Source organism: Scyliorhinus canicula, chromosome 5 (assembly GCF_902713615.1).
Source record: "Scyliorhinus canicula chromosome 5, sScyCan1.1, whole genome shotgun sequence".
Lineage (NCBI taxonomy): Eukaryota > Metazoa > Chordata > Chondrichthyes > Carcharhiniformes > Scyliorhinidae > Scyliorhinus > Scyliorhinus canicula.
The window spans coordinates 95,020,643-95,043,096 of record NC_052150.1 but is presented as its reverse complement, the minus strand read 5'-3'; the positions used below and the strand labels follow the sequence as shown (position 1 = coordinate 95,043,096).

The following is a 22,454-nucleotide window of genomic DNA, read 5'->3' as shown; positions in this document are numbered from 1 at the left end:
GAGTCATTATAAAGGTAGCATGCAGGCTGCCCTTAATAAATATAGCCCCTCCAGTAACCCTCATTTCCAACACTTGATGTTTTAATATTCTCATGTAAAAACTTAGAGAAATAAGGTAGAAATTGTGCTTAATATGTGATACACTTCCTGGTATTGTGGCGTAGGGTCAGAAAATCTATTGCCTAATTCTAAAATGTACCTCAGGAGCAATATGGGGCATGAAAACTAGTAAAATGTATATAACTATCCAAATATTGAAAGCTTTCTTTTTTAAAAGGTTGTACAGGATTATTTTTAAAACCAGTTTCTAAGCATGTTACTTTTGATAATGAACAGAAATAAAGGGATTTGAGATATCCTCATCTTCCACATTACAGGATACAATTCATGCTTAGGTTTTTTAAAAATCCATAAATTACATTGGAAATTATTTCTTTTTTAGGAGGGATGAGAAGGCAGTTTAAGTGGGAGCGATATACAATTTGATTCATTAAGGATGTGAAACTTATTTTACAGGCGTTACAAAGAATACACACCGATTGTTAGACGAGTGAGTGACAGAAGTAAACAACTGGTGGTGAATAATGATAGTGCCAGTGTGTACTTCAGTAACCTGAAGACTATACTCCTCTTTGGGAATGATGAGAAGAGCCCCCTACTGAAGAAACCTGCAGTCATTTAATTAGAGCTACTCATTAAAGCAGTGCTGTACTCCAGGAACACTTGCTCCAGACATCTGCTTCAGTTTTGTGCTTGGGCACCTGTATTGCTTCAGCAAATTTGAGCATAGAAATATTATATTAACTGCTTAGGCTCTCTTTACAAGTGGATTACGATATAAAATATTTGAAATCCAGCCCTCCCTCACACTTCGCGAGGTCATACATCTGCATGTGTTTATAAATAGTATATCAATTCTGCAATTGTAAATGTCAGAAGTGAATTTTTTTGATGCAGTTCTGTGGAATAGTAAAAATGTTCATTCTATTGTGCTACATAAGTGACATTTGTTTTCATCCCAGATATCGTAGTGGTGGTAAAATGCCTGTTCCACGCATTTACTTATAAGACCTGAATTTTAATGACTGGATTTCCATTGACACTAACTGCAATGCTGGTGTTCAGAATTTATCCAAAAGGGATATTCAAAGAAATCCTCCTAGAAGTACTAATGAGTAGGCTTCTGCATACTTGCTTGGATATAGGCCACCTTCTCATTGAGATGGTCAGCAAACTAACATTTTCACCTCCACCTCTTAGACTGGTGTTCAAAGGTGTTGAAACAGATAATAGCAAATATACTACAGTTTTGCTTGTAATAATAAAATATTTTTAAAAATCTTAGCTGTATTTTTTTTATATGCCTGGTTTGAGGAATGTTGGGAGGAATGTGGTAGAATTGACTTGTGCAAAAATTAGCAGGGTGCTCTACAACATTCATTATTCAGTGACTTTACCCTCCTGTCTGAGCCTGTCATGATTGCTGACCTAACCTCAACAGTGGCTCGGGTATCGGACAGAAATATATTATTTTAATTTTATAAGACTGTGAGGAAAGGATACCTCGTTCCAGCAGTGATTTCACACAAAGTAGGGATATGGTATATTGAAACAAACTTTATTACTAACATAGTATGAAAATATATTTAACATTACACAAGAAAATAGCTTACAATTATCCCTTAATGCAAATCAGTACAATGACACAGTAGCCCTTAATTGCTATCTTTACTTCTACTCAAACAACAAAACCATCTCAGATCCCAATCCACTTTTAAATACAGTTAGCACTCAAGCATACTTGCTGTACAGAGATGTCTGGATACTCCACTTTGAGAAAGAGATATTTTGAGTCTGCTTTAAAGAAAGAGACCTGACCCTGTCAGAACAATGCAGGATCTCAAACTGAAATCTTCAGAAACTGTCCTCATAGTTTGTCTTCAATCTTCCAACTGCTCTGCCTGCTTTCCTGCAAAATGCTAGGTACTCTAGCTCCTCTCATTAGTTACATCATCTTACCAAGCTGAAACACAATGTCTCCAACTAACTACTCTCCAGGGAACCTTCTTAATCCAAACCAAAATCCATTAGCCCAAGCTATTATGTTGCCTTAATTGCACTTCTGGCTCCCAAAATGCCTTGCTGGCTTGCAAGCCAGGATTTAAAAAAAAAAAAACCCTATTGCAGCAGTCATACACACAATAACCCAGGCTTTTAACCCTTACTGCATCAATTAGATATAATACCAGATATCTGAAATTCCTACATTCATCACACAATGAAGTTGGTTAAATCCAACTTTGTTCCTCCCAAATGGCCTTTATTGTGGTGCTTTATTGTCTTTCCCAAAATCCACAGATATTGCTTAATGTCCTCATTTGGATATATTGTACTGAGAGCTGATGGTGTTCCTGCTTTTACACCTGCCAATTATCAAGGGAAATTTAAATCAAGTATTTTCAGGCAATTGAAACAATTGTCAGCATGAACTTTTGGATCAGATGGAAATAAGGGGTTTCTGTGCCTGAAGAGCAGAGACAGATTGACATTTTTGAGGACACCGCGTTTTCCCTCTTTGCGGGGACCCCATGTCATGCCCCACCCTCTAGTGCTGTGGCGGCCCACCCAGAATGGTGTCAAGTCCACCTCCAATGATATCAATGCCCTGCTTACCCCGCCCACCCCTGCTCACAATGCAAGCCACATAAACTCAAAATCACTGCTTAACTGCTTTTTATCTTCTGAGAACAAGCCTGTAATTGATTAATTGAAATTCACAATGCAAACTACAAAAAACAAAATCACTGCTTAACTGCTTTAGTGCTCTTTAACTTATGAGACTGAGCCTGTAATTGATTAATTAAAATCCAAGCCTTAAAAAAGATTACAGGCCCCTCTGATGACAAGAAGCGTTCAAGGCACAGGACCTTTTTTTTTTAAATGAAACTAGAGACAATTAAATCACTTTAGAGAAGAAAGAGAAGTTGACAGCATGATGATAGAGGTGGTCAATATTGTGATCTGTCTCGAGGTGAGCAAACATGAACTGGCTGGTAAGCAACAGGATTGAAAAATCAGGAAATGATATGACTACAGCACAGCACAGACCAGTGCAGGACAGAATGAGGCAGAAAAGGTCCAGTGCAGGATCAAATACGCCAAAGAAGTGGTATCCAGTACAAGCCTAATATCAGTGGCTCTTCTGGCAACTGTCTAGCAGAATTCTGTTCCTTTTCCAGAAGAGAAGAGACATTCTGAAGGCCAGTATTAACAGTGATGGGGGATAGTGGTTACTCACCAGTTATAACTGCATGCGATTATCAGCCATCGTATCAGACCACCGTATGTTCTTTTTTGAAGAACAAAATTTAGACTGGAGAACATGGTAGAGGGACAGATTCTTTTAGATTTTCTTGCTTTATCAGTTGTTTGCAATCCATGGCAATTTAGATAGCTTTTCTTCTGCATTTTCTCTTCACAAAATCATCAATAACATCATCGTAGGTAAAATCTTGTCGGGATGTATTTTCAATCGTCAGTATTGCTGAACTTGTCAAATGTTCCTGACTCATTGTACTTCGAAGATAATTTTTCACTCTTTTCAATACAAAGAAAGAACGTTCACCAGAAGCATTTGTGACAGGTATTGTTAAAAATATTTTCTGAATGGTTTCCAAATTTGGAAAATTTGCCTGCAAACCATCTTGTACAAGGCTGTACAATTCAGTTGGTGATCTCGAAGCACAGAGCTCCTCATTATCAATTAAATGAACGAGTTGTTTCAAAAGGATTTGTGTATGTATCCTCCCAGTAGAATTCATTTAATCTCTTACTGCAGTAGCTCTTCGCTTTTGTCAAAAGGCATGCAAAATAATTCCAGTTTTCTTCAGAGATTAATTTCTACTCTTCAATTGCACCATTGCTATGTCACAAATAACATTGACAGCCTCAACAATGATCTTCTCTTTCCTTTCTAAAGTGATTTCATTGTCTCTAGTTTCATAAAAAAAAAGGTCATGTGTCTTGAACGCTTCTTATCATCAGAGGGATCTGTAATCATTTTTAATGTTAATGCCTCTGATTCCACTGAGGTTTAATCATTTTGAACTTCCATGATAACGCTTCTAACTGAAGCTAGCAATTGTGAAGCATTCAATAAAGTTTTTTTTTTTAATTCTTTTTATTGGCTTTTTGCATATTTATAAACAGTTGTTACTTATATACTTTACATTTTTCTTGCCTGCACTAATTTGCTTTATTTTAGAGAGGTTTGTTTTGTCCTTCATTTGACTAACTGTGTATGTACATTTTGCTGCCCTCTGGATCGGTCTATGATATCCCCCCCTTCCTCTTCTCTTGTGGTTTCCCCATTTTTCTCCCCCCCCCCCCCCCCGGTTGTGCAGTTCTTTGGTTCTTCATCTTTTTTTCCCCCCTGGCTTACTCCTCGTTGCCGGCCTCAAACGGGTTTTGGAACAGGCCGACAAACTGTCCCCAAGCATCCAGGAAGCCTTCCTCTGACCCTCAGATGACGTAGTTAATCTTCTCCAGGTGGAGAAATTCCGAGAGGTCAGCGAGCCAGTCTGCAGCTGTGGGTGGTGCTGCCGATCGCCAGCCGAGCAGGATTCTCCAGTATGCGATTAGGGAAGCGAAAGCAAGGGCATTGGCCCCCTTCCCCATGTGTAGCTCTGGCTGCTCCGATTGCCACTATTGGGCATGGCTTCACCCTCACAACCTTGGACATTGCCTCGGAGAAGGCTGTCCGGAACCCAGCAAGCTTGGGGCAAGCCCAAAACATGTGGGTCTGGTTGGCCGGGCCCCTCTGGCACCGTTCACATTTGTCCTCCACCGCCGGGAAGAACCTGCTCATTCGGGTTCTGGTCAGGTGCGTTCTGTGCACCACTTTGAGCTGCATTAGGCTTAGCCTTGCGCAGGAGGAGGTGGAGCTCACCCTGCTCGGTGCTTCTCTCCAGAGTCCCCATCCTACCTCTGTCCCCAGTTCGTCCTCCCATTTTTGTCTGGTCCCGTCCAGTGGTGTTTGGGCTCTGTCCAGTAGCTGTCCGTACATTTTCCCACATAGCCCCCCACTTCTCACTGCTTGTGCCTATCAGGTCCTCTAATAGTGTGCTTAGCATTCAATATAGTTGTTCAACATTTGCATCAATTTGCTGACAGCATAATTCTTTGGAGTAAATGATTCCACAAAACAGTGAAAACAGAAATATTGTACTTTTCAAACTTCTCTGTTAAGGATTTTGCTTCAACTTTCACACATAGTTATGACTGATAAGCATTCCTTGTTATTAACAAAGTTCAGTCTCGAAGTCAAAACCAAAACATCATGAGCGGGCCACCTGGGGTCACATTCTTTTGAGTGTTAAATATTTTCCATGTGACTGGTACAAGTGTGATTGCAGCATATTCCAACGATGCATGGAAATTGAAAGGAAGGCAGACAAGTTTTGAACAAGTCAAAAAAATGTACGGCTGCCTCACACTGTTCAGCTGCTGCATTTCAGATTAAATTCAAGGAGTGACTGGAACATGGGGTGTATAATGCACAGGGGCTTGCATTGTTCAGTCTTGTTTGTAGTCTTGAATGTTTTCCTGCTATATTTGTGGCATCATCGAAGCTCTGCCCATGACAATTTTTGATGTCCAAACATAAATTTGTACAATGATATCCAAAACAGTTGTCTCCAAGCACTCAGAAGTGTGGGATTTAAAAATAACATAAATTTCGAGTACCCAATTATTTTTTTCCAATTAAGGGGCAATTTAGCGTGGCCAATCCACCTACCCTCTTTTCTCAAATTTTCCATGATGTTCTCTGGTCTATTTACTAAGAAAAATCAATCCTACTCGGTGGACAGGTTTTGACCATGAAGCAATGCCTTCAGGATAGGTTTCTTCCCTCACTTCAGCAGCTTGAGCAGTATCTTATAGTTCCATTCCCATTTCAGAGTACACTTCTTGTCAAAGTTTTTCAGTCGATGTATTGTCTCTGGAATTCGGTAAGTCGAAGTCATCCGACAAGTCATCAAAACTTTTGGTGAATGTTGCTGTTGAGGATGAATGTGTAGTCTGGGCACTGTTTAATACTTCAAACCTTTTTAAGTATCAAACTTTGTCCTCTTGCCTTGCCTTCAACTTTCTCTTCCTATGGCTGCCAGATTCATAGTGTCTCTTCCTATTGACTGATCTACCTTGATTTCAACAAATGTGAATTTTCAGAAAGAACAAACTTCTTTGCCCTCTTCAGCCCTGGCTGGGGTCGAGCTGCCCCTGCAGCTGCTCCCCTCAATGACGTCAGGTGCCAGTGGTGACTCACTGGCAGCTACTGCTGATGGCTATCTGGCTTGGCCTCCGCTCTCGCCCTCGCTGGTCCAGTTGCCACCCAGCACTCTCACTCTCAAACCTGGCATGCGGTTGAGTCACCCCACCCACTGCTCCCTGAAAAATACGTTGCCGGCAATTGCCTGGCCCTCACACCTCTCGCTCGGGTGGCTGGGCTGGGCATGTGCTCCTGGCTAGCTGCTGCTGGCTATCTGGCTTGGCCATAGCACCCTCTCGCTGTTCACCCCTCTTGCTGTTTTCCTACTCTAAACGGGGAATCCACCAATCAGAACCGGATGTTATTCTGTATTGTCTGCCTGTCAGTAAATTCAGAGATACCAAGCTCCGATTGGTTATCCACATCATAGCCAACTCTCAGCCTGCCCCTCCACCCCTCCCTATGGCTCAGGCTCCACACTTCAGTTTAATTGCAAGTCCCCCTCTGCATCAGGAAAGTTTCACTGCACCTGGGGGTAACTTTTTTGTGTTGAGAAATACTTTTGCCATTCCACCTGCAAATATCTGGGCAGTTTTCTGACTGCTTTTGACAGGATCAGATCACCAGCAGATTCCACCCCACCACAACAACCAGATCTTTGCCTCCCTTTCCACCATTACCATCTCCGCCACCCTGGCTTCTCAGCACCAGATATGACACTTTCTACGGATAGGCCATTGTCTGTTATGGATAAGGAATATTAGTAATAGTACGAGATGGAACAAGAGAGAATCTTGGGAGATGGTGGCATAGTGGTATTGTCACTGGACTCATAAACCAGAGACCCAGTACTGCTCTGGGAACCCAGATTCAAATCCCGCCACTGCAGATGGTGAAATTTGAATTCAATAAAAATCTGGAATTGAAAGTCCAATGATAACCATGAAACCATTGTCGATTATTGTAAAAACCCATCAGGTTCACTAGTGTCCTTTTAGGGAAGGAAATCTGCCATTCTTACCTGGTCTGGCTTCCACGTGGCTCGAGACCCACAGCAATGTGCTTGACTCTTAACTGCCCCCTCAAGGGCAATTTGTGATGGACAATAAATGCTGGCACATCCCACGACGCCCACATCCCATGAACGAATTTTTAAAAATCAGACGGCAAGCACATGCAACACATCCTCATGGAATATACAGGCAGCACCGGTTATTAGAGGGCCTTAGTGAAAAGGTATATATAAGATTGAACTTCAACGAAGAGGCCATGGTACAACTCTGTCAAATACTAACTGCTAACCTATAGACCTAATAATACAACCTGATAATCTGCAGTGTGATAATCTCATCTGTCTACATTTTTCCCTCTGTGGCTGTGAGAGTTAGTGACCACTGCACTTAATGTTTATGGCTCATTTCAAGCAGGGACGGGAAGGCATTTCTCAGGTACCTGTACTTAGCATGAGATCAGGTGAATTAATTGTCTTTGACATCATGGCAAGGTTTCAGTGGCATACAGCTATCTGTTTTGCTGACTTTCCCTAGGTCCTTGGTGATTGCCAGCACAATGCTTTGCCATCACAGAAAACCCCCTCAACCTCCACAAAAGGAAAGACTTCCACTTCATCAGTGCACATGTTGTCACACACAATCTGCAAAAGATCCCACATGTCAATTGCAAAGATGCTGGAAGTTGCCACAATGCATTTATCCTTCAAGATTCAATCCTTCTTGAACTGTACAGGGATGAGAATTGTGTAAACAAAATAGCTGATTTAAAGTTTTTGTTTAAAAGAGTATCCAATGAATTTTTTTTTCCAATTAAGGAGCAATTTAGCGTGGCCAATCCACCTAACCTGCACATCCTTTGGCGTTGTGGGGGTGAGGCCCACGCAGACACGGCGAGAATGTACAAACTCCACATGAACAGTTACCAAGGGCCGGGATCGAACCTGGGACCCCGGTGCCGCGAGGCAACAGTGCTAACCACTGCACCACCGTGCCGGCCTAGACAAAATGGCTGATAGGAGACAAAACCTATCCACTACTTTCATAAATAGCTGCTTAAAAAAGTGACTCAAAAAACATCACACGAGAACTACAGTGAAGCAGATGCCAATCTAGATCAGTCATCAAGATGCCAGGGTTTTAAAATATAGAACTAAAGGCTTTGTGTCTGACAACACTTCGCATTGCTTACAGATGAACTGCCAGCTTAAATGGAACTAAATATGCATGACCTGATAGCCATTACAGAAATGTTGCTGCAAGGTGATCGATGCGGATACCTGAATATTCAAACCTGATGTTTCAAAAGGACAAGAAAGGGTAGAAAACTAGAAAAGTATAATTGCTGAGGCCTCTACTATTTACAATCTATATGGCTAGCACTACTGCCTCACAGTACCAGGGATTTGGATTCAATTCCAGCCTTGGGTGATTGTGTAGAGTTTGCACTTTTTCCTGTGTCTGTGTGGGTTTTCTCCGGGCGCTCCGGTTTCCTCCTACAGTCCAAAGGTGTGCAGGTTAGGTTGATTTGCCATGATAAAATTAATCCTTGTGATGGTGGGGTTACGGGGATAGGGTAGGTGAGTGGGCCTAGGTAGGATGCTCTTTCAGCGGGTCAAAACTCACAACCTCTACCATCTAGAAGGACAAGAGCAACAGATACTTGGGAACTCCGCCACCTGGAGGTTCTCCTCCAAGTCATTCCCCACCCTGACTTGGAAATATATCACCGCTCCTTCACTGTCGTTGGGACAAAATCCTGGAACTCCCTTCCTAATAGCACTGTAAGTGTACCTACATCTCATGGATGGTAGCAGTTCAAGAAGGCAGCTTTCAAGAAGGCAGCTCACCACCACCTTCTGAAGAGCAACTAGGGATGGACAATAAATGCTGGCCTAACCAGCATCGCCCACATCCTATGAATGAATTTTTCCTGGTGCATGAATCACAAAGAAATAGTTTGCGGGTACAGCAAATGATTAGTGTGCAAATGGTATATTGTTCTTTATTGCAAGAGGAATGGAATATAAAAGAAGAAGTTTTGCTTCAGTTGTAAGGGCATTGATAAGACCACATCTGGAGTAGTGTGTGTAGTTTTGGTTTCCTTATTTAAGAAAGTCTAAAAGTCCTTCCTGTTTATTAACTTTGTTCTCATTTCTTTTATTTTATTATTTTTGGTCATGGAGCCATAATCGGGATGTGCCTTTAAGCAGAAGATTCAAAGATGAAACAGCTTGCATTGCAGGGCAATGTGTTCCCAGACTTTGTATTTTGGAAAGGAGAAGCGAGACTCGTCATCACCGAGTGAATCTTAGGAACCAACTTTGGAGGCAGTTGGTTTGATTGGTTAACTGGCAACCAGTGGTCGAGTGAGGGAACCATGGTTTACTAAAGCAGTTGAAACACTTGTCAAGAGGAAGAAGGAGGCTTATGTAATGATGAGACGTGATGGTTTGAGAGTTACAGGTTAGCTAGGAAGGATCTAAAGAGAGAGCTAAGAAGAGCCAGGAGGAGACATGAGAAGTCTTTGGCAGGTAGAATCCTGGATAACCCTAAAGTTTTCTATAGATATGTCAGGAATAAAAGAATGACCAGGGTAAGAGTAGGGCCAGTCAAGGACAGTAGTGGGAAGTTGTTGCGTGGAGTCGAAGGAGACAGGAGAGGTGCTAAATGAATATTTTTTGTCAGTATTCACACAGGAAAAGACAATGTTGTCGAGGAGAATACTGAGATACAGGCTACTAGACTAGAAGGGCTTGAGGTACATAAGGAGGAGGTGTTAGCAATTCTGGAAAGTGTTAAAATAGATAAGTCCCCTGGGCCGGATGGGATTTATCCTAGGATTCTCTGGGAAGCTAGGGAGGAGATTGCTGAGCCTTTCGCTTTGATCTTTATGTCATCTTTGTCTTCAGGAATAGTGCCAGAAGACTGGAGGATAGCAAATGTTGTCCCCTTGTTCAAGAAGGGGAGTAGAGACAACCCCGGTAACTATAGACCAGTGAGCCTTACTTCTATTGTGGGCAAAGTCTTGGAAAGGTTTATAAGAGATAGGCTTTATAATCATCTGGAAAGGAATAATTTGATTAGAGATAGTCAACATGGTTTTGTAAAGGGTAGGTTGTGCCTCACAAACCTTATTGAGTTCTTTGAGAAGGTGACCAAACAGGTGGATGAGGGTAAAGCAGTTGATGTGGTGTATATGGATTTCAGTAAAGCGTTTGATGAGGTTCCCCACGGTAGGCTATTGCAGAAAATACGGAGGCATGGGATTCAGGGTGATTTAGCAGTTTGGATCAGAAATTGGCTAGCTGATAGAAGTCAAAGGGTGGTGGTTGATGGGAAATGTTCTGACTGGTGTCCAGTTACTAGTGGTGTACCACAAGGATCAGTTTTGGGGCCGCTGCTGTTTGACATTTTTATAAATGACCTGGAGGAGGGTGTAGAAGGATGGGTGAGTAAATTTGCAGATGACACTAAAGTCGGTTGAGTTGTGGACAGTGCAGAAGGATGTTACAAGTTACAGAGGGACATAGATAAGCTGCAGAGCTGGGCTGACAGATGGGAAATGGAGTTTAATGCAGAAAAGTGTGAGGTGATTCATTTTGGAAGGAATAACAGGAAGACAGAGTACTGGGCTAATGGTAAGATTCTTGGTAGTGTGGATGAGCAGAGAGATCTTGGTGTCCATGTACATAGATCCCTGAAAGTTGCCACCCAGGTTGAGAGGGTTGTTAAGAAGGCGTACGGTGTGTTAGCTTTTATTGGTAGAGGAATTGAGTTTCGGAGCCATGAGATCATGTTGCAGTTGTACATAACTCTGGTGCGGCCGCATTTGGAGTATTGCGTGCAGTTCTGGTTACCGCATTATAGGAAGGATGTGGAAGCATTGGAAAGGGTGCAGAGGAGATTTACCAGGATGTTGCCTGGTATGGAGGGACGATCTTATGAGGAAAGGGTGAGGAACTTGAGGCTGTTTTCGTTAGAGAGAAGAAGGTTAAGAGGTGACTTAATTGAGGCATACGAGATGATCAGAGGATTAGATAGGGTGGACAGTGAGAGCCTTTTTCCTCGGATGGTGATGTCTAGCAAGAGGGGTCATAGCTTTAAATTGAGGGGAGATAGATATAGGACAGATGTCAGAGGTAGGTTCTTTACTCGGAGAGTAGTAAGGGCGTGGAATGCCCTGCCTGCAAAAGTAGTGGACTCGCCAACACTAAACACATTCAAATGGTCATTGGATAGATATATGGATGATAAGAGAATAGTGTAAATGGGCTTTAGAGGGGTTTCACAGGTCGGTGCAACATCGAGGGCCGAAGGACCTGTACGGCGCTGTAATGTTCTATGTTTAGTGGGTTGGCCAGGGACAGGGCTCTGCCTGACAATGGTCATTGATTGGCTCCTGCGTGATGCTTTCTGAGAGAACTCAGCAGATGATTTTAGACCTTGGAAGTGAAAGGGACTCTCCCTTCCTCTCTCCTGCTTGTGAAGTGAAATAACCGCTTTACTGTTCTGAAAGCAGTGAGAGCCTGACACTTCCTTTGCTGTAAATCTGAAATGATGCTGAGTCTGCAGAGAAATTAGACAACTTTGCAAGAATTAGTGCCTCAAGCTGACAAGGAAGTATCACCAAAACAAAAGCCTGAACCTCAGAAAGACATTCACTGGAAGTCATCCCATTACAAAGATCTTATCCAGAAAGCGCCTCATGCCCTCCTGACCCGGGAGAGGGGGGGGGGGGGGGGGGGGGCTGTGTGGGAGGAGTGGGAGGGGGTGTGTGGGGAGTGGGTTCCGAGGTGTAAAGCTTGCTATAGAAGTCCCTGAACACCTTGATCAGTCCTGCTGGATCCCGTACCGAGATTCCACCCCCCCCCCCCCCCCCGCCCCGTCGACTACCTTCCCTATTCTGTTGGCAGCTTCCCTCTTCCTCAGTTGCTGTGCCAGCATTCTACTGGCGTTCTCCCCATGCTCGTAAATCGCACCCCTCGCCTTCCTAAGCTGCTCCACAACCTTACCTGTGGACAACACCCCAAACTCAATCTGTAGCCTTCGTCGGTCCCTTAATAGCTCTGCCCTCGGGGTCTCTGCGTATCTCCTGTCTGTCTGTAAGATCTCCTTTACCAGTCAGTCCATTTCTGGCCTGTCCGTCCTGTCCCTATGTGCTCTAATCAAAATCAGCTCCCCTCTCACCACTGCCTTCAGCGCCTCCCAAAGCACCGCAGCCGAGACTTCCCCTGTGTCATTGACCTGGAGGTAGTTTTGCATATATTTCCTCACCGTGTCACACACCGCCTCGTCCGCCAACAAACCGGCCTCCAGCCTCCATTGAGGGCGCTGAAAACTTTCCTTGCAGACCTGCAGATCAACCCAGTGTGGGGCGTGGTCCGAAATAGCGATCGGCGAATATGCTACGTCCGTCACCCCCACTAGCAAATCCCTGCTCATAATGAAAAAATCAATTCAGGAATACACCTTATGGACATGTGAATAGAATGAAAACTCCCTACCCGTCGGCTGACTAGCCCTCCATGGGTCAGCCCCCTCAATTTGCTCCATGAACCCCCTCAGTTCTTTCGCCATTGCCTGCATCTTACCCGTTCTTGAACACGGCCGGTCCAGGCCGGGGTCAAGGACTGTGTTAAAATCCTCTTCCTTAATCAGCTTGTGCGAGTCCAGGTCAGGTATCTTCCCCAGCAGTCTCTTGATAAATTCCACATCATCCCAATTTGGGGCATATACATTGACCAAAACTACCCTCATCCCCTCAAGCTTTCCACTCACCATGACAAATCTGTCTCCTCCATCCGAGTTGTGCTGCCCGCCTCAAATTGCACCCTTTTGTTGACCAAAATCGCAACCCCCCTGGTTTTAGTGCCCAGCCCCGAATGGAAGACCTGGCTAATCCAGCCCGTCCTCAATCTGACCTGATCAGCTACTTTCAGATGAGTCTCCTGAAGCATTATTACGTTTTCTTTCAGCGCCCTCAGATGCATGAACAGACATGCCCTCTTTACCGGCCTGTTTAGCCCTCTAATGTTCCAGGTGATCAGCCTGGTTGAGGGGCACCGCCCCCCCCTCCCCCCACCGATCAGCCATCTCCTTTCTTGGGGCCGCCCCGAGCCCGTGTCGCGCTTTCCCGTCTCGCCTTCTGGCAGCCCCCACCTCCTCCATGATTCCGCACCTAAGTCCCTCCCTTGTCAACAGAACACTACCCCCCTAGCAACAACACCCTGTAACCTAACCCCTGCCATAAGATAACTAAATACACACCCCCCCCACCTGGCTTCCATAGACCAGCTCACCCAGCTAGCCTGGTGACTCTCGCCTCTGGCGCCAACAAGTCTCCCACCTATTGTTCCCTCTGACCCAATCCCCTGCCCATCAACACCACTTCCCCAAACCAGCCATCCTCGAGCAATTGCTCTGAAAAGAAACAAACAAAACGAGAAATGAAGAAAACCCCAACGCTAGTGAAATCGAATAAAGCAAAATAAGTAATAGGCACTTCCAACCACCCCGATCCGAACACAAAAAAACCTCAGCACCGCATACCTTAACTTCCCTCTTTTATTCCAACAAAAACTCAAATACAGGAGGGAAATAGAAAAACCAGGAAAAAAGAACAAAAAACATCGCAGCAGAAAAATGTGTAAACATTGCTCAGTGTCTTTTTAACACCAGTCCAAAAAGTCCTCAGTTCGGCACCGGCCCTTCTGTCTTGTCGAAGTCCATCGCATCCTTGGCTCCTCAACGTAATGGTGCCGTCCCTCGTGTGTGTGACCCACAGGCGCGTCGGGTACAGCAGCCCAAACTTCACCTGCTTCTTAAACAGAATCTCTTTGACTTGCCTGTAGCCTGGCCACCTCCATGCTCAGGTCCTGGTGGATGTGCAAGACACTGTTATTCCAATGGCAGCTCCGCGTGCGTTTGGCCCACTGTAGCACCCGCTCCTTGTCCAGGAACCTGTGAAACCGGACCACCATCGCTCAGGTGGGGGGGGGGGGGGGTGCTCACGGCTGCCTCACCTGCGCCCTGTCCACCTCAGAAGTACAAAAAAGTCGGGGGAAAAGGTCCAAAAGTCCGACCGGATCCAGAGCCATCAAATGTGCGACTTACTCCTCCATAGCCGCCACCGGAAGTCGACCTAGAGTATTTTAATCAAAATTTAAACCTGTGTGGCAAGTCTGGGTTAAGTGGGCCTGGAATTGACCATACACTAGCCCAAGGTGTTGTGACAAAAAGATAGAAATGCATTGGACGCAGTTCAGAGAAGGTTCTTTTTACTGATTCCTGTGATGAGGGGATAACTTTATAAGGAAAGATTGGACAAATTGGGCCTGTATACATTGGAGTTTAGAAGAATGAGAGGTGATCTTGATGGAACATGTAAGATCCTAAGGGAATTGACAGAGTGGATGTTTCCTACTGTGGGAGAGACTAGAACTAGAGGACACAGTTGAAAAATAATGGGCAGAGATTGAAGACAGAAATTAGGAGAATCTATTTTTCTCAGAGGGTCACTTGTCTGTGGAATTCTCTTTCCCAGAGAGCATTGGAAGCAAGCTAATTGAATATTGTAAAGGACGAGTTGGATAGATTCTTGATTGACAAGGGAGTCAACAGTGTATAGAGGGTAGACAGGAAAGTGGTGTTGAGCCCAGTCAGATCAGCCATGATCTTAACAAATGGCAGAGCAGGCTTGAAGGGCTGAATAGCCTATTCCTGCACCTAATTCGTTCGGTTGTATGTATGACCATCTGGATTTTACTGGTATGTTTTTATTGTTCAGATAGATCAGATAGTATTTCGCACTTAGTTGCAGCCTGCTGCATTCTTTGCAAATTTGCCATATGAAAGGGATTGACTTTGCTATTACTGGCAAGAAGGACTTCGCTTTTTTGATACCAGAACGAAATGCAATAGAGAATCACAACAACATGCACTCAGAGGACTCCTCTGTGGATGCTAAAAGTGGCATCAGAGTATATCTCATGACTGAAGGCTTTTCTTCTGTATAACGTAGTCTACCTTTGACATTACTACCGTACCCACTTTTCCGCAATGAAAGGGCATTCTCTCAATCCAATATCCATCCTTCAAACATTAACCCGCTTTGCTCCTGAAATAATTATCACCTGGATGACTATATCAACACTAACTATGTGAAGCCCTTCCTGTATACACCTTTTAGTCATTAACATTTATTAGGTTGACTTCAATGTTAATAAACTTCCTATTTTATACCAATGAAGTGGAAAATGAACAAAAAAGCTGCCTATTCTTTCCTAACATCCTAAATGGCTATACGTGCCTTTCTGTTTCTTGTTCTAGAGTAACCTGAGACACAGTTTTGTGCTTGCAGTTGACTGTTCGTTCTCTGCAAAAGGGTTGTAGGACTTGGAATTGCTGCTGACTGCATCTTTGGAACTTGTTCCTGGGAAGTGTGGTGCCACCTTGACTTCTCCCAGGCATGATGCTCTGAAGAGGAAGGCCAGAGACATGGCAAGTATGGTTGTGTTCAGAGACAACATCATCAGGCTGCTGTCATATCATTGGACCCATGTTTCCATTGATCAGCAGGATAATAGCAACTATTAGATACTGAAAACCCTGAAACTCACCATCATCCAATATGCCCTTGTCTGAAAGCTGGTATGTAGATTGCTGGTCTGCAATCTATTCTCTCTCCTATTGCTAGAGCCTCAATGTGCACTGCTGTATAAGTGGAGGCACTGAGTGTTCCCCATGTGGAGATCTGATACAGATTCCAATCAGGGATCCATTGGCGCCTATAACAAAGATAAAGATTTCTATATGCCACGAATGAGAGAAAGTCGCACCCATCAGTTGCTGTGCATCAAAGATTGACCTCCGAACATGCATTAGTGTGTAATGTTCTACTAACATCTTCTCTTCAGATGTACTAGGCCACAAAACTACAAAATCATGGGCAACCTTCTTCTCAATCTTCACAGGGAATATACAATGTCCTCATCCATTTCTCCCGCTCTTTTGTGTTCTAATCTGCCTATGCCACAGCTTTCCAAAACTAGCTAATCATCACCAAATGAAGTATTTGAGTTGATGCATGGGAATGAAGAAGAAACAGAATTGAGCTGTTGAGGGCTGGGCAGGAAGTTTCTGTGGGATGAGGCCTAATAACCCACTTTCATCTATAATCATTATTCTAATTGTTATTATAGTTCACAATAAGGTATCTGTGCTGTACTTTGTCCTTTTTATCTTTACCTTCCTCCATCCGATGTTGCATTGGTGGACTTATAGGAAAGGAGGATCCTAACAAAAATGGGTGACCCTTATTCCATTGGGATTAAGGGGACAGAGAGAAGCGGAGGCTTCTGTCTGCGTGCAGCTTCATACAGATGACAGGGTGATAGCGCAGACTTTTAATCACTAGCCTGATTAATTTACGCCCATCATGGTGTGTGGCTATTTCCTTTCCTAGTCCCATTGTGGTTGTGCAATTTTTGCACTGACTGGTAAGATAGTTAAAAGTTTTTCCAATTTTTGCCTTGCCCTTTCTCAGCAGCTTGTTCCACATCTCTCCCAATTTTTTATTTCATTGTCTAAATGGGATGCGATCACCCATTTTACATGGCAGCATAAAGTAAATATACACCCCTCCACCCAACTCCAAGCTCTGATTTAATATATCTATTTTCTAGCTAATCCACTGTGGCAAGTCCAAGTGCAGTTTTAAAATAAAGAACAACTGGAGGGCGAGGGATAAGTATGCCAGGCAGCCCAGGTATTCCATTTGTAATGTCATCAATTCCATAACTTTTATTTAACTAATAAAAGGGTGTTTGCAGAGAAAGGGTTAATGTGGGATTGGAGAACAGTACCACCCATGATATGATCTAGAGAATTACATGATGGTGGATTGTGTGTGAAGGAGAGTCTGGAACGAACCAGCATGGAGACTGCACCCATACATGGTAGTACCTTGGATGAGTTGCCAATAAATGGTAACTCATAATTCTAATGACTCAAAACAATCTTTACAACATGGTGGCAGTGAAGGATGGACCCTGAAATCCCAGAGAAGCTGGAGAGGAACCCAGATTCTTAAAGCATGAAAAAATAAATAAACTGAAACCTGACCTGAGAGAAGTGCACCTACATTGAAGACACAGTTGAAGATCGCCTAAACATAAATTGATAACACATATGGAAAATGCCTAAATAAAACGCTCCAATGCAGATGTGGAAGTTGATGTACTTCAACAGGGCTTGTGGAGATCCATTGCCAGACCCGATCAAAGGCAGAGTCAAGGGACCTAGCTAGATCAAAAAGAAAGGCTGACCAAAATTCAACAAAAGGAATAAAAGACTGAAAGGCAGCAAAATAACCCACTGTGCAGATGAAAAACCGGACTTCATTGGATGCAGACACAAAGTCAAAGGACCTGGTCAGATCACAAAAGACTGAGCAAACTTTTTTTAAAAGGAAAAAGATTGAAAAGCAGTATAACCCAGCACACAGGGGAACCTGAGTGAAATCAGAGTCATGAGACCCTGTAAAATCTCAAGCAGGGCGAGCAAAATACAGTAAAACAGTTGAAATTATCTTTTAAAATGAGCAGCAATCATGATCAGCACAAGCAGAGCGCAGCTACTGAGAGGCTGCAGCAGTTGGTCCCTGTTCAACATCATAACACATGGCAGGCAAACTGAGCTGAAGAAAAGCAGCTTTTAAAAATGGCAGGTAGAGTTTTTAAACAATTACGTTCTACTATCTCTCCTCTGATTTAAAAGCCCATTAGAGGGCCATGGTTTCCTGTTTTGAAATGTCCTCCAGATTCGAATACACTGAATAGTCAACCTGGCAATCGCAGTGGGAGCTTGCCAAAACTGGCAAGCATGACAAGAACAGAGAGATAGAGAGTAAGGGAAATGGCAGCTGCAGAGCCATCTTGAAGCGGAAAACAAAAATGGCCATGGATTGTAATTTAAAACTTCCAGATCAGTTTAGGGTAAGGCAAGGCCCAGCAGAGCACAGGAAAAAGTGAGGGAAACGGCAGGTAGGGAGCTCAGAGAACAGGGGATGGGAGGACACATAACTAACCTCGGGAAGATGGCCACCACACTAGTGGGGAAGCTAGCACCGGGAAGCGTGAAGGAGAGGCCACAACGCATCTCCCGTAATGCATTTCCCACATCGCCCAGCCCTCTGATGAATGCAAGGATCCCAAAAAGGGTACAGCAGGGGGCAGGACCTTCTCAAACCTGCATTTTTACCACTGGCCAACTGCGGAGAAGGTAAAGGGGTGGATAAAAGAACCAGAAGCCGAATGGGTGCAAATGGAAGAGGGCTCCTGCAGGGGGACCTTCCTCCATGTCCTGGCCACGGCGGCACTTCCATCCCCAACGAATAAATACTCAACAAGCCCAGTGGTGATAGCAACAGCACAGTAGCACAATTGCTTCACAGCTCCAGGGTCCCAGGTTCAATTCTGGCTTGGGTCGCTGTCTGTGCGGAGTCTGCACATCCTCCCCATGTGTGCGTGGGTTTCCTCCGGGTGCTCCGGTTTCCTCCCACAGTCCAAAGATGTGCAGGTTAGATGGATTGGCCATGATAAATTGCCCTTAGTGTTGGGTGGGGTTACTGGGTTATGGGATAGGGTGGAGGTGTTGATCTTGGGTAGGGTGCTCTTTCCAAGATCCGGTGCAGACTTGATGGGCCGAATGGCCTCCTTCTGCACTGTAAATTCTATGATAATTCTATCCATGATAACACTCCAGTCGTGGAACCAGCTGTCACAGCACTTCAGGCTAACCAAAATGTCAGATAAGGCACCCCCCCCCCCCCCCCCCCCCCGCCCCCCCCCCCCCCCCCCCCCCCCCCCCCGCCTGTGACAACCACAGGTCCATGCCCGCAACAATAGGCACCACCTTCAAAAGGTGGAGACAGGACTGGGGGATGCTGACAGTCAGGGATTTCTACACTGACAACAGACTAACAACACGTGAGGAACTAATGGTGAAGTTCCAGCTGACAGGGGGAATGAACTAAAATACATGCAGGTTCATATGCGATCAATTAAGACAGAAAACGCAGAGCGAATTAAACTATGGCTTTAATTGACTTACAACAGAGCTGGCAGCGTGCCCAGAATGAGGCAGTGTGAGAGGTCGGCAGCTTATATACCCAGGCCCTAGGGGGAGGAGCCACGGGCAGAGCCAAAACCGTACAACATGTAATATAGTGGCAATACTGTACAACACGTAATACTGTGGCAGCACAATACAACACAGTGGTTTCACCACACAGGTCAAAAACGTATGGAAACGAGGACATACCCACAACCACCGCAACAGTTGTGATACCAATCAATCCAGTCGAAACGGTAGTTAACAAGAACTATGGTTTTAATCAGCTAGAATGTGCCCACCAGTAGCTCCTCCCGTACTGAGAAGCTGTCCCGGATCGATGGATTATATACCTTCTCAGAGGGGCGGAGCCAACAACAACATCAACACAACAACAGTAACAGTGAGTAAATACAATAATATATACAACAGCCCCACGTGGCTCACCACATTCAACCCGTGTTTAAAAAATAGTCCGATGGGGGTGAAGTGGACTCACAGGTTCAGTCTCACAGGACGGTATTGTCCGCTGTGAACGTCGCAGTGCAAGCGCTGACGTCGAGACCTTCGACTCCGGGAGCACGTTGTCCTCACAACAGGATCCCAGACAAGGTGACGGCGCAGGGGCGGTGCTAATAGACCCCGGATGCGTTGATGGGGTATATGGGGAGGTAGAAGGAAGCAGTGAGGTGATGGTGGGTGCAGGGGTACCCGTGGGGGGCAGATCCCTGAGGGAGACTGTGTCCTGCCGCCCACAAATGCGGACTGAGGGTTCACATGGAGGAGGTGAATCCTCTCGACCAAGGGGTTGGCCTTATGGCTCCTCTCGTGCTTCCGGAGGAGTACCGGCCCAGGAGTCGTGCACCAGGCAGGAAGCGAGACCCCGGAGATCGATGTCCTGGGAAAGACAAATAGACAGTCGTGAGGGGTCTCGTTAGTGGCAGTACACAACAGTGACCGGATGGAGTGGAGCGCGTCAGGGAGAACCTCCTGCCAGCGGGCGACTGGGAGACTTCTCGACCTTTGGGCCAGAAGGACGGCCTTCGAGACTGTAGCATTCTCCCTCTCTACCTGCCCGTTTCCCATGGGGTTGTAGCTCGTAGTCCTGCTCGAGGCGATGCCCTTACTGAGCAGGTACTGATGCAGCTCATCGCTCATGAATGAGGATCTCCGATCGCTGTGAATATAAGTGGGGAAACCGAACAGGGTGAAGATGCTGCGCAGGGCCTTGATGACTGTGGCAGAGGTCATGTCAGGGCATGGGATGGTGAAAGAAAAACGTGAGTAATCATCAACAACGTTGAGAAAGTACAAGTTACGATCAGTGGAGGGGAGTGGCCGTTTAAAATCCATACTGAGGCGTTCAAAAGGGCGGGAGGCCTTCACCAGGTGGGCCTTCTCTGTCCGATAGAAGTGCGGCTTGCACTCCGCACAGACTTGGCAGTCCCTGGTCATGGCCTTGACCTCCTCTGTGGAGTGGGGCAGGTTATGAGTCTCAGACTGGGCTTGACAGGCTTTTGGTTTTTGGTTTTTGATTTTGAATTTTAGGCTTAGCTAGGCATACCTTAGCGTAGTGCCCCTTCTTACCACACTCGTTACACGTGGAGTTGCGAGCCGGGCAACGCTGCCTGAAGAAAGAACAAAACAAAGAACAAAGAAAAGTACAGCACAGGAACAGGCCCTTCGGCCCTCCAAGCCCGTGCTGACCATGCTGCCCGACTAAACTACAATCTTCTACACTTCCGGGGTCCGTATCCCTCTATTCCCATCCTATTCATGTATTTGTCAAGATGCCCCTTAAATGTCACTATCGTCCCTGCTTCCACCATCTCCTCCGGCAGCGAGTTCCAGGCACCCACTACCCTCTGTGTAAAAAACTTGCCTCGTACATCTACTCTAAACCTTTCCCCTTGCACCTTAACCCTAAGCCCCTTGGCAATTGACCCCTCTACCCTGGGGAAAAGCCTCTGACTATCCACTCTGTCTATGCCCTTCATAATTTTGTAGACCTCTCAGGTCGCCACCTCAACCTCTGTCGTGCTGGGGTGCTGGCCCTGACTGCAGAAGTAACAGCATGGTCCTCCGGAGCTGGATGGCTGCCACGCGGCGCAGGAATGAGGCACGCCTGTGTCGGCTGACTAAATTGATACCAATCAATCCAGTCGAAACGGTAGTTAACAAGAACTGCGGTTTTAATCAGCTAGAATGCGCCCACCAGTAGCTCCTCCCGCACTGAGAGGCTGTCCCGGATCGATGGGTTATATACCTTCTCAGAGGGGCGGAGCCAACAACAACATCAACACAACAACAGTAACAGTGAGTAAATACAATAATATATACAACAGCCATACGTGGCTCACCACAAGTTCTTGTTAGAAGACCTACTGGATGCAGACATCTTAGCAAACGGGAACTGTCGTGACATCTATGCGTGACCCCTGGGGAGGGATAACACACAACTGCACCAGACAAGAAAAAAGAGGGAGGAGGACTTGGGGATTGAATAAAGGCGGGGACTCTGGAGCAAAGCATTGCATAGGGCAACTCCACCTCCACTTGCTAAGCCTAAACACAGAACTCACTTAACGGGAACCCGAATGAGCAGGTTCTTCCCGGAAGTGTTTTTTTCTCAATGTTGTTCACGCTTACCTTTGTTTTGTTTAATATCAAAAATCCTTAATAAAAACATTTATTTAAAAAATATTACAGTATGAGGAGTTTGTTTCAGAGTTAATTCTTGTTCCAGTAAGGCACACGGCTGTATTCCAGAAGACGGTTCACCACTTTCTCCAGGATAGTTAGAGGTGGACAATACTTGCTGAATCTGCTCATAACACCCATATCCCATGTGTAAAAAAAAACTTCTTTCTGTTTAGTATGCTGTTCTTAAAAATAAATTCTGCTTCTTAAATGTGTTTTCAACCTACTCGACTTATTATTCTTTTAAATTTCACTCACAGGCCCTCAATGGTAACAACTAAGTGGGACGCTAACAATTCATGTGGGAACCGTTGTTACTCGCCGTGTTTACCAGTCGGATTGAATTTCTTGTCTGCAGC

At 45.0% G+C, this 22,454-nt stretch overlaps 1 protein-coding gene across 2 annotated transcripts in view; it reads left to right on the top strand.

The window, feature by feature from the left end:
* Positions 1–1,344, top strand: part of gpnmb (glycoprotein (transmembrane) nmb) — a 73,409-nt gene extending 72,065 nt beyond the window's left edge. For both annotated transcript variants that reach the window (XM_038797411.1, XM_038797410.1), the window contains one exon: positions 517–1,344. In XM_038797411.1, coding sequence (XP_038653339.1) covers positions 517–682 — 166 coding nt within the window. In that variant the 3' untranslated portion in view covers positions 683–1,344. The remainder of the gene's footprint in view (positions 1–516) is intronic.
* The last annotated feature ends 21,110 nt before the right edge of the window (positions 1,345–22,454 follow it).